The 13,043-nt window shown below is 40.8% G+C and overlaps 1 protein-coding gene across 1 annotated transcript in view; it reads right to left on the bottom strand.

The window, feature by feature from the left end:
- The window catches only part of MICALL2 (MICAL like 2), a 160,798-nt gene that overhangs the window by 60,973 nt on the left and 86,782 nt on the right, over positions 1-13,043 (bottom strand). The window contains exons 6-7 of the mRNA XM_082261698.1: positions 7,690-7,811; positions 4,328-5,182 (exon numbers count right to left, since the gene is read on the bottom strand). Of these exons, the coding sequence (XP_082117824.1) occupies positions 4,328-5,182; positions 7,690-7,811 (977 nt within the window). The remainder of the gene's footprint in view (positions 1-4,327; positions 5,183-7,689; positions 7,812-13,043) is intronic.

Below are 13,043 nucleotides of genomic sequence, written 5' to 3'. Positions count from 1 at the left end.
TTTGTTTATAGCGCAAAAAGTAAAAATCGCACAGGTGAAATAACACCAAAAGAAAGCTCTATTTGTGGGAAAAAAAGGACGTAAATTTCGTTTGGGTACGGCGTTGCATGACCGCGCAATTGTCAATTAAAGTCGCACAGTGCCCAATCACAAAAAGTGGCCCAGACGTAAGACAGCAAAATCCTCCGGTGGTAAAGTGGTTAAAGTGTCTCAAAAATATATAAATTACTATACCTTGCTATCTCAATAAATATATTGTTGATACTAATGCAAGAGTATTATATGCAGTGTAAACTGCGTGCTATCTATCAAAAGTGCCATACAGTGTTACTGCTATAAATAATCAACCAATTTGATAAATATACTGTGAACTCATATCATAAAAAAAATTATTATTATACATCACCATAAAATATAATATAAAATAAATTAAAGTGTCCACTGCTCAAGTGACTAAATAAATAAATGAATAAATTCTCTTCAGAAAGTGCTCGGTGCTAGTCTCTATATCAATAAATCTTCAAAAAAGTGCTCAGTGCTTGTCTTGTAGACATAAGACATCCAAAGTGCCGATGCTTAATGATGCAATCAGGTGCTCCCCTCTCGGTCCCCTACTCACCAGACAAAAAATGTAAAAACAGCCTTTGTATTGTATTCCTCATTGGTTTGGATCGCAGGTTGTCACCAGATAGCAGCACCATACACCATTATTATTAAAGCAATCTCCAGCTCAGAGCATCCAGGATCGATTCCCCCATACGGGATTAACAAAAAGAGAGAAAATCCTTCATTGTGCAGTATATTTCAACTTTATTTTCAGGCTAAAAAGGTTACACTTACGACATTCAGAAGATCATACGCGGTTAGATTTCCTGGTGCGGGACGCCAAACATGGGCGTGCGTTCCACCCGTATGAACCGGAACCAAGAAATGACGTGGTACGTAAGATTGACGGCTTGACGCGTTTCGCTCTGCCAATCAGAGCATTCTCAAAAGCCTGATTGGCAGAGCGAAACGCGTCAAGCCGTCAATCTTACATACCACGTCATTTCCAGTTTTCGGTTCATACGGGTGGAACGCACGGCCATATTTGGCACCCGCACCAGGAAATCTAACCGCATATGATCTTCTGAATGTCGTATCGGGTCTTAGGAACCACTTCCTGATTGGTCGGGAGGAGAATCAGGAGGACAATATCGCCTCAGGCTCTAATCACATGCTTCAAAAAAAAAAAAAAAACCCCATTGAAATTTATGCGTCCAGCGCCCTGCTTGTAGATTAGGGGCCGGGCACATAGATTAGGGGGGGCGGCGCCCCCTATAGACGCGCCGCCACTGATTAGAACACTTGTCAGTTTTTATTGCGGTCTGTATCTCCCTTAAGGAGATTCGCCCTCTCAGTTTGTCCTGTTTACCATTATCATTGAAAGTAAAAGTAAAAGAAAACCTCACATTTTGGGTTGTCGCCAGAAAAGTAATAGAGGGGAAATCTTCCACTGGGGACACTAGTTTTGGCTATGGGACAGGAAGTGAAATCTCCGCCATTGGACACAGATGGCGGAAAAAATCTGAACGGGGTTATAACTCTTCCTTACTCTATCCAAAATGAAAAAAAAAAATAAGTTTTGCCTATAGTTCTACCTTAAGGCAGGGCTTGACAAATTTACTTTGAATCTAGGAGCCAGCTAAAGAAGTTAGGAGCCAGTTTTTTCTTTTAACTAACAAAGCTTACAGGTGGAACATGTAACATGTTCCAGAAGGTGAACTTATCCTTTAACCTTTTTCACTGCCAGAGTGGTTTCTTGCATGCGTTAAAAAAAAAAATAATAATAATAATTGTAGGCCTGAAGATTACATAAAAATATATTTTCTGAAAGCAGACACCCTAGAGAATAAAATAGCGGTAGTTCCAATTTTTATGTCCCATGATATTACCGCGAAGGTCTAGGAAACACAAAATTTCAGCAAAAAACACATTAAAAGTTAATTTTAGGAGGCACAAAAATGCAATAAATTACCCAATTGTTTGGTAAAATAGCTGAGGTTGCACCGAGTAAATAGATATCAAAAATGTCAAACCTCAAATTTGCGTGCGCCCATGAAATGGTGAAAAAACTTTAGTACCATATATTTTCCATAGTCAATGCTTTAAAAGCCCCCCTCATCAGTTTAGCGTTATGAAGTAGGTCTGGTGCTAGAATTATTGCTCGCATTCCGGCATACAGTGATGTAACGTGTATCGTAATCAACATTTTCAGGCGTAGGCACCCAAGCTGCATGAGTTTACGTTTGTACATGCATATATGTGTTTAGGTTTCATTTTCTAAAATTAAAAAAACATATATATAATTGTTTTTCCATCACATAGGGGACAAAAAGTCCCCTATGTGATGATATTTTTTTTGGGACAGGTTCTCTTTATTAAGACATCCAGGGTTGAAAAGGCCCTGCATTTGTGCTCCACTGAAAGTATTCAATGCACATAGCACTGCATTCCATTCTTTCCTGGCCTTGATGGCCGGGGAAACTGTCAACAGGGACCCAGAAGGGACGTCACACATCACTTCCAGGTCAACGACTAGAAGGGGAGGAGAGCGGATGTGTGTCCATTCTCCTCCCTCCCCTCTACCCCACGGCACCTGGACCCGGGCCCGCAGATGGGCAAGTGGAGCCTGAGATACATAGCGGGGGGAGCACGGGGTGTGGGCAGCAGCCCAGGCGCCAGTATAGACATTTCTTGTCACCAGTGTGACCTGGCGGTTTGTTGAGCCCTGATTTTAGGTGCTATTCATACGAATGTTCAGTAGATACAACTACATAATAATATTCGTGTAAAAATATGAAGATAATTAGGGAAAAAAACAATCAAAGAGCAATAAAAAGTTCATACATGTGAAATAGGGTACAAAAAGTCCCAAAGTTGACAATATCAAACTGTGAATCGATCTGAATGAGACGTGCTCTCAAAGTGAATGACACCAGTGCTCACACACCTCTTACCAGATGGAGAGATCTTAAACAGAGTTTAATTGTGCTTTGCTGTAAAACAGCCACACTACCCCCAATGGCAATTCAGGTTTAATATGGCTCCAGAAAGATGGAAAGACAGCAACTTATTGAGATCAAATGAGACCCAGCCATAATATCTCCAACAGCTACTCAGGACTGCTCTGGCTCCATCCATATGGCATAAGTCATAAAGACAGAAAAAAGGGTAAACTCATAGTGCAGCAAATATTAAAATCATAAAAAATGTATTGCAGTACTCCACTCACATGAGGAAAATCGCAGAATACAGAAACAAAAATGACATCACAAGCCTAGACTCCCCCCAATGCATTTCCACACAGTCATCAGAGGGGGATTATTGATCTTTGATTGTCTTAATTATTTTCATATTTTTGCATTAACTTTATTAATACGTTGTTATATCTACATTCGTGTGAATAGCACCTTAAAGTGACAGCGCACCTTTTCAGTGAGAAGTAGGTTTTGATAGCCAGTATTTAGATATTTCAGTGTTGCTGTAGTCCCATACTGTATCTTTAATTTGTACACCAAATGCAGGGAATGTCTTTTTTTGTTTTGGTTAATTAATATTTTGCATGGTACAACAATCCTACAAAGCTCCATTGAGATGGATTGTATATAGTTTTGTCCATCAAAAAGTTGAACATCATGAAATGTTGCCAATTGCCATTCTATTTATTTTTTATTTTTTGAAGCCATAGAGCAGACTGCATAGAGTTAGAGCCCATTCAGACTTGCGCGACACGACTTTGGGGGGCGACCTGTGAAGTCGCGTGCACTGCTGTGCACCGCGACTTCCGCGCGACTTGCAGAGACTTCACATAATGGAAGTCTAGGCAAGTCGCTCTGAGGTCGCCCCAAAGTAGTACAGGACCCTTTTTCTAAGTCGGAGCGACTTGTGTCGCTCCCATTAGAACGGGTCCTGTGCTAATCAATGGACCGCGACCGGCCGTGACTTGTCAGGCTGACAAGTCGCCTGACAAGTCGCGCTAATGTGAATGGGCTCTTACCGTATGTAACATAATTTTATGCAGCATCTTCAGTATATTTCCAAGATTAGTGAATGGTTTTGACCTACAGAGCATTGTGCTGCAAACATGTCTGAAAAGGGTAAATTCTAGACATAGTGGCTAGATTACAGCTGTCATTTTCTCCAGTACAAGCTAAAAAATGGAATAAATATTCTAAATGGTGGCCCTGGGCAGCATATACCCTTTTACACCCTTGATACAAGAATCCCCGAATCAATGCAAGAAAGAATACCTTTACGAAGCCTACACAAACATATATGCTCTTACCGGTTTGGAGTGACTCTACTGCTGGGACTTTCTGCTGCCCGTGCAGGTTTGGGAGACATAGATCCAGGAATTGATTTTAGGAGGAAGTTTCTGGCTTTGTCCTTTTCAGAATTACTCTCAGTGGCATTTGGTGTTCCACTAACTACAGACCTGCCTGGCCCATTAGCCACAGATAATTTTGGAGAATCTCTGCCAGCGTGAGAATTGTTTACTGTTGGCTCAGTAGCAGGGCTTGATTGGAAGAACCTATCTCGGGCTTCTTTGTTTTTTGTGGTAGACGACGACCAAGGTTTTGTAGGAGTGTTTTCATCATCTTTACCCACTGAGGATGGCCACCTTCCAGACAGAGAAGAAACTGTTATAACCTGTTCGGTCCTTCCAGAGCTATTGGAGTTTGTGAGAGGGCTACCATAAAATCCGGCAGCTGTCTTGTTTGTAGATATGGGGTTGGATGTGTTAGCAGAACTAGAACCATTTTTGATAACTGAGTTTTGAAAACTGGAATTCGTTTTATTACCAGTCTCCTGACCTCCTGTACTTGAGGAATTGTTAGCATTTTTATTGTTGCTTACATTGCCTGCACCAAATCTATTGGCTGGTGTTTGGACAGAAGGACTAATGGTGGTTTGCCAAGGTCTGCTAGTAGGAATGTTGTTGGTCTGGTTTGAAGTAACCATACTACCCTTGATACCTCCTACAGAGGCCATTACCGGGGTGTATGGACCAGACGGGGATGCGTTGACTGTTCCTGTATTCGTGTGTGCGCCGGGATGATGGTTTGTGCAGATGAGTGTTCCAGGGTGGTCTCCCACTTTATAATTTCCAGGCTGAAGTGTCCGTGAACACTGCTTACATCTGAAATGGAAAATTAAGTAAGTTAGTTGAATGAACTTTGTTCCACTAGCTTGACTCACAAGTTTTATGTGAAAATTGAAATAGGAATTACATGAGTTTTTCTTTAATTGCTAATACAGTTTACAGAGCAGTGTACACTTGCCCTGCATACATTGGACCTCCCAATGTACAATTACAAATATGTAGCGCTACCTCCTTGTTTTTGGTTTATTAGGGGATAAACTTAGATAGGAATGGGAAGGTATTGGATGCCCAGAACTGTAGTTTGCATGTAACTTGAGGATTTGAAACTCTCTGGTAACCAAAAAATCATAAGGCTGTCCTCCCATAGGAAAAACAGATCAGTTCAATTGGTAAAGAAAGGTCTCCAATCAGTAAATACAGGTGCTCTATCGCTGTAGAAAATGCCAAGGCACCTGGCTTTTTTTTTTGTTTTTTTTTTAAAGGTTTCCCCAAGAAAGAGGTGTATGGTAGCTGTACTGGCTTTAAGATGTCCCTGGTTAGAACGCTAGCTCTAGCTGGGTGTTACATCTGGCTGCTTCCCCTCTATAGGTCCTAGGGTGTAGTGGTTGAAGCTACTCACTCAGTTACTTAGGTAAATCCTTTGGCACATGTGACTGCTGAACAAGCCTCCTGCTGGACAGGTCCCAGTGGCTCCTAAACCTAGCTGAGGCTGAAACTGTGCGAGGCTTCATCTGCTGCTCTCTTTCTATCTCTCTCTCTCTTCCTCTAGGTCCCTCCATCTGCCCAGGGGCAGCGCCCCTCAGCATAAGAGTCCGCTCCAGACAACTGGACTCTGCTCCCCACATGGCCAAGCTCCAGAATATTTATGGGCTATCTCCCCACCTTCTGTGGCATCCTTACTAAAGGATTGGAAATTACTCCAAATATTCAGGCCTCATCTTTGCCCCTCCTCCCTCTAATTTCTAGAACTCTCCAGCATTTCTAGAAGCCACGGGGAAGCAACAGAGACTCTGCCCTTGGAGCTCTGCCAACTAACTCAAATAAACCCTGGCTCACCTGCCTACAGAGGAGCCCAACTAACTATTCCTACACTGTACACACAGAGGGTGCTACATATATAACAGCTTTTTTTTAAAAAAACACCTCCCCTGAAACCCAGCAAGCAGAGACTAGCGTAATATGCAGGCGGCAGTGGTATAGGTTGTATATTATTACATATTCTGCTTTAACAATCCTACCCATGAAAATTATTATCAAAGTGAGTAGTACTCCTGATGGACCCCTCCATCCCTAAGATATTATAAATCTCAGTAGAGATTTTTACAGGCCACTCCATGTTAGGGCAGATCAAGTTGCAAACCATTGGGATATGACATCAAAGGAAAATACTGGAGAAGAAGGGCAAAGACTAAAGCATTGATTTCATTGTTTTCTATATTCTACTGAAAATTCATTCAGGATATTTTGAAATAAAAATGCAGTAAAGCAATACTGCATGCATACAGGAGATGTCCCCAATTTTTTTTTTTATCTGTGTAAGTGAGAGAAAGGCTCTAGAGACATCTACATGTAGTCCTTAACCTAACAACCCACATAAGATATTGAAGCAGTAAACGATGCATTGGATTCAATATTCATCATGGGGAACCTGCTGTGTAATGACTGGGCTTGTGACTTTGCCCTCAAGACATACATAAATGGAGGCAGGTGAACATCTGGAGCAAAAAAGATTTATTAATTACTGCATGTCTAGCAAAAAGGATTTTTCTTAATTATTCCTAGCATACCGACGTAGTCATTTCTTACAGTTCCTCTCTCTCTCAAGAGTTGTGTAAAGGGTCTTTTGTTCCCATCAGGGCTGCTCATGCAAGTTTTAAGTCAATGGAAATACAAAAGCAGAATGAAGCAATTTAGGGGAAGATGTTAATTGAATAATCCAAAAAGCAAACCAAAAATAATCTTCGCAAAAGCCCTAAAGTGGCCAACAGGCACGTTGCCCAATATAATTTCTACAGGCAGAAGTGGACCCTGTTGGCTATCCTCTATCAAGGATAAAAGTGGACATGGTGGGCCTAAAAAATGCCTGTTTTAATCACTATTGTTTATCCATTTTAATTGGGTTCTAATCCCATATTCCCAGATCCCTGCTACTCAATAATTGAATAAACCTATAGAACTCTCAGCAGACTGCCTGCTCTGAGGGGGGGGGGGGGGGGCTCCCATCCCATCATTCACTGATAATCACTAGTGTATGTCTAAGGCCATCTTAAAAATGTTCTTCTTGCAGTTGTATAGAAGGGTTGCCAAGCACAATCTTTACTAGACAGAAAACCACAGAAAGAAGAATACTCAACTCTGTAGATGACATTCCATCACAAAAATATAGAAAATAGGAAAAGTTACATCAAAAGTCAGGTAAATGTTTTAATGATGTCACAGACTTCAGATGTAATAACCTTATTGTGTATACACTGAATCCAAACAAGAAAACCACAGTGAAAAAGACATCTAGGTGGTAATAATGTCCTATTCAGAAGACCTACCTGAAGCAGTTTCTATGGTACAGTTTGCCATCCGCCATGTGTCTCTGGACCAAGTGTACATGTTTACCACAGATGGAGCAGTTGCTGCTTACTGAGCTGTTCTCGTTTCTTTCTCTGATGCCCTGAAGAAAAGAAAAAAAGGCATAGTTGAGTTGTAGCACTGAACTCACAACTTGCCATCTTGACGACAACACAACACACTGTGAGAATGTGAATATTCTAACTTGCAAAAGGGAACAAGTTTTTTGCAAGTCAATTATGAAATAGTGTCGGATAAGCTGTGGCTACCATAATAGCAGAGAGAGGGATTGGTGACCAGCCACATCATATTTATAATGTTTAGGCCTTTGTTAGTAGAAATGTTTCCTCTATTCCAAGGAACTACAATATATATGATACTAGCCTTACACATAACAATGCACTTGTTTCAGCATAACTAGAGAATAAATTATATTATTTAAGTAGAACTCAAGCAAAATTTTTTATTTTGGATAGAGTTAGGGAGGTTAGTAACCCCTATCAGGTTTTTTTGTCATCTGTGTCCCATTGCAGACATTTCCCTTCACTTCCTGTCCCATAGCCAAACAGGAAGTGAGAGGAAATCCCTGCAAATTAAGAGAACATCTTGGGGACCCCCTGGTCACTAGAACTAGTGTCCCCATTAGAAGATTTCCCATCTATTACTTTTCTGGGGACAGCCCAAAATGTGGGATTTTCTTTTACTTTCACTTTCAATGATAATGGTAAACAGGACAAACAGAGAGGGCGAATCTCCTTAATGGGGGGACATACAGCAATAAAAACTGACAGGTGTTCGAATCCATCTCTACTCCATCCAAAACTAAAAAAAAAAAAAATTTGCCTTTAGGTATAATTTAAGTACGGCCAAGTTGATATAGACTCCTGGTGAACACATGAATAGAGTTTCTTCTCTTTAGTTTTTATGACAGCACGTTCATACTTCGTGACTGTATCCAGCCACCTTATTGCTGGTTGTCCTCTTCTTCTTTTATTTCAGAGTTTATTCTTCTTCTAATACGTCCAACATAAGACCACTCCATTCAAGTCATCTGGGCATCTAGTGAAAGATTGAACTTGATTTGTGGAAGGATCCTTGGGTTTGCTTTTCTTGCCATCTTTTAATTCTTTGTACCAGCACCAAAGTTTAAAGAGGTCAATATTTTAGCTGTCTTGCTTCTTCATTGTCCAGCTTTCACTTAGTCCCCTTTCACACGATCAGACCAATCGAGTCCACCTGCTAGTTCTTCAGGCGGACCCGATCGAGCCACCCATTGACCTCTATGGGGAGGTAGAGGTCAACAGACATGTGTCCACTGACACCCACCTGGCATCTGATCCGACAAGATCCGCCGAAAACAGAAGTATGGCAATGCGTTCACCATCTGTCCAGCGGGTCGGATCATCCCTTCAGGCTGTCCGTTTTCATCTGATCTCCCCATAGAGGAGAGCGGGACTCTGACAGGTCCACCTCCGCACAGTGAGTGAAGACTGACCTGTCATCCGCCTGCTCAGTGGGGATCAACGGAGCAATCCCCACTGAGCAAGTGAAGTCCGTCCAAACGGATCTGTTTGTGTAAAAGGGGCCTTACAGAGAGGGTGATATAAAATACCATATCCTGGACAATTCTGAACTTTACACTAAGGCCCTTTGACACGGGTGTTCAGTCTAGATCCGTCTTGTCAGTTTTTCAGGTGGATCTAGACTGAACCACAATGTAGGTCTATGGCTGGGTGGATATAAACGGATGATCATCCATCATCTGTGTCTGTTCAGGTCCATTTTCTTAAATGGAACAACTCTGTGTCCTTTTCTGTTTAGAAGGCTCTAAACAGATGTAAATGGATGCCATCCATTTACATCTATTTTGTTTATGTCTGTTTTTAGGCACAAAACTATTTTTGTTTATACTTTTGTCACCTCTGATTGGTCTCTGCAACTACTAAGAAAAAACAGATTAAAAAACGAATGTAGACTGATGTAAACAGAACTGATCTAAAATAGATTTAAACTGAACTGAAGTGCAAACTGTTGCAAACTTAACTGAGCGGAACTAAAGACGGATGTGCAAACTGATATAAACTGAATCAGTTTTTTCTTTGAAAAAACATGACTGTACGGATGACACCCGTGTGAAAGGGGCCTTCTAGACAAATCAGTATCATTTTAGGCCTTCATCTTTGCTCTCTTAAGTGGAAGTAAAGCTGGCAATACACCCATAGATTTATTTTGTTCAGTCTACAGACTAAACAAAAGAAATCTAATGCCCCATACACACTTGCAGATTATCTGCAGACTTTTGTCTGCAGACTTGCCTTTTCTATGTAGTGCAAGGGCCTGCCGGATTGCATACAAATTGAAAGTGTTTAGGTTTGACCTCATATTATATGGTTTTGGTAAGTCTGCAGACAAAAGTCTGCAGATAATCTGCACGTGTGTATGGGGCATAATAGATGAATCCATCCACGTGAAAGTGCGCAGATGGATGATTCTTCTGCTGCTGCTATTGTACCCAAACAGTGCTGATTGGACACCACCACTGTTTAGCCAACAGCTTTCCGCCTGGTTCCTTCAATCTTTAAATTGAAATATTCCAGTTGGAATGGTGCCAACATGGCCACTCAGTAATCAAATTTGCTCAGTGTATGGCCAGCTTAAATGTTATATTTTGTACCTGTTGGATTCTTTTGCTGGTAAAGAAGATACTGTCTACTACTTCTATTTCTTCAACATCAACTCAACAGTTAGAACTTTTCTTTGTCATGACCTTCATATTTAGCTTTCTTTTACGGATTTCATTTTTTTCAAGGCTCCAGGGGTCTTTTACATATTCAGCTACGAGAATAGTGTTAGTCTATCAAAGCTTGTTGATGTTTCTTTCACTGATCTCGAAACCGCTATCATTTTTCTCCAGCACTGCTTCTCTTATTATGTGTTGAATGCACTGACTGAATACGTTTAGCGAGAGTATGTAAGCCTCATCTAACTTCTTGCTGGTCGGGAATGAATATTCCCTAGAGGATCATATCTTCCCAAAATTAACTCGAAGTAAAGGATCATTTCATTCTTTGACCATTTTCATTGAATAGAGAAAATCTATCTTGGCAGGAAACGCAATAAAATTGGGCCAAATCAATCTTTTCTTTGTTGGGAACAGGATTGTTTGAAACAATCGACCCTAGGATTTTGGCATTTGTTTTTTGCTACTAGTATGGCCAGCATTGGAATGCTTAAGCAAAAATATGCCAAAAAGTTGGCCATACATTATACAATTTTATTGTTCAATTTCCTTTAGATTTAACTTCAACTATATAGTGCAAGGGCCTGCCTGATTGCATACAAATTTAAAGTGTTTAAGTTTGACCTACTATTATATGGCTTTGGTAAATGTAAAGGAAAATTTGACGATTTATTGCCAGCCTTAAGGTGCTACTATCATATCACGGGGGAAAAAAACAAAAGCACAATGTTAATCATGGCAATACAAAATAATTGCTAATCGAGTGCTCCAAAGGTTTACTTTTTCATGAAGGTATTTACGATAGAGACACTACCCTATTCTTTTCTCTTTGGATCCCAGAGAGAACTAACTACTGTAGTCATTTCCTCAGAACTAGCTGGCAGCTGTGAAGACTGCATGCTCTGTCTTTTAACAGTAACAAAGGATGATTGGCTACTGAATGAAGATGGGGCTGGGGGAGTTTGCAGGCTCAGGCTTTTGTTTGTACAAATGGAGTAGAAGAGGCACAAGAATGCATGGCAAGGAGGGTTGCAAAATTGAGAGGGGACTGTGGCTTTAGTGCTACCTGTATTCCCCCCCCCCCCCCCCATAGAATGCCCAAAATTGGGTTTTTATGCCTAGGGTGGAGCTACTGTCACCAATGACAGCAGTAAAAATTACATTTTATTTACAAACCACAGCACCAGTAGCAGGGAGAAGTGCTATGGGCACAGGGTCTCCTGGGGGATTTAACAAGCTAACTTCTGGTAGGAGTTCTCCTTTCATTGTTAAGGCCCAACTCAGTGAAAATTAAAATAAAATCACCCTTGTGCCCTCCACATTGCAAGAGTTAAACCCTCATTATGTCTAGGGGATTGCAGAAGAGGTTGTATCACTTACTTGTCTCCCTGCTTTAGGTGGCTCTAGTGGTCTTCTCTGGCTAAAGCTTTGGTTTGGGGATGGAGTCTCAGCATCATTAAGTACAATACAGGGACATTAGCTTGTAATGTATGTTTGTCCCTGGTTGCACTCCAGCCTGCCTGACACAACTTAAAGAAGAGATGTGGGGGACAAATTGCAGTGCTGGAGGGTGCATTCTGGAGGATGGAGTAAGGCATATTCTCCTTAATCCTCTGCCTCTAGACAAAATGAGCAATTACCCTTGAGGTGGAATTGGGATTTAAGCCTTTCTATTAAGATCTGAAAAAAAAAGGAAATTTAAAAAAAAAAAAAAAAAACAGGATGTCTGCAAAACTAATGCAGACATCCTGTTTTGTTTTACTTTTTTTTTTTTTATGTAGATTTTTTCAGATTTTATTAATAGAAAGGTTTAAACCCCAACTCCACCTCAAGGGTAATTGCTCATTTCGTCTAGAGTCATCATGTAAGTTTTGCAAACTTACATGATAAAAATTGCAGCGCTAAATAAATTAAGTTCAAAGTAAATCATTAAAAAAAAAATAGTCCATATAGTGCTTGAACACTAAAGTGCATAGTGACAGATGAAAAGAAAGCCTATTGAAGAAATATCCAAAGAAATGTGATTGTTTTGATGAATATCCCCCTGGTGTACCTCCACTTTGATAATAAACAGGATGTGAGCTTACCAGATCTCTAGACTCCACAATATAGGAGTCTAGACAAACCTTTAAATAATGATCCAGCACTCAAAGCAAAACCCTCAATGGTTAGATCGGAAAGGAAGGTAACATGGCTGTCCAAACAAACCCCTGGTGCTCCTCAGACATGATCAATAAGAAGAAAAAGGGGGCCCACATAGTAGAAAACTGTAAAACATTTATATTTTGAGAAAAAAGGTTACTAAATGCTTACAGCAATCCAGTGAATAGTCAGTGCTTAAAATGGTAGTTCCCATTATAAAAATGTCTTGCATATGCAGCACCCTCCAAGGTAGGTGCTAGGTAAAGTTATAGTGGGCCTTGCCTGCTTATCAGCAGGGCCATATGATTCAGCAAGGCTGACGTGTGCTCCCAGGTGTGTCTGTTGTGCTGGGGAGTCTCCCCACTGTATCCCAATGAGGGCTCTCATTGGGCAGTGGAGGAAACCTGGCCAATAGCACACTAGGGCTTGTATCCATCCTGGAAGGGAAGAGTC

Source organism: Pelophylax lessonae (genome assembly GCF_965119305.1).
Source record: "Pelophylax lessonae genome assembly, chromosome: 6".
Classification (NCBI taxonomy): Eukaryota; Metazoa; Chordata; class Amphibia; order Anura; family Ranidae; genus Pelophylax; species Pelophylax lessonae.
Note: the sequence above shows the minus strand (reverse complement) of the source record. Positions and strands in the feature narration are given on the sequence as shown.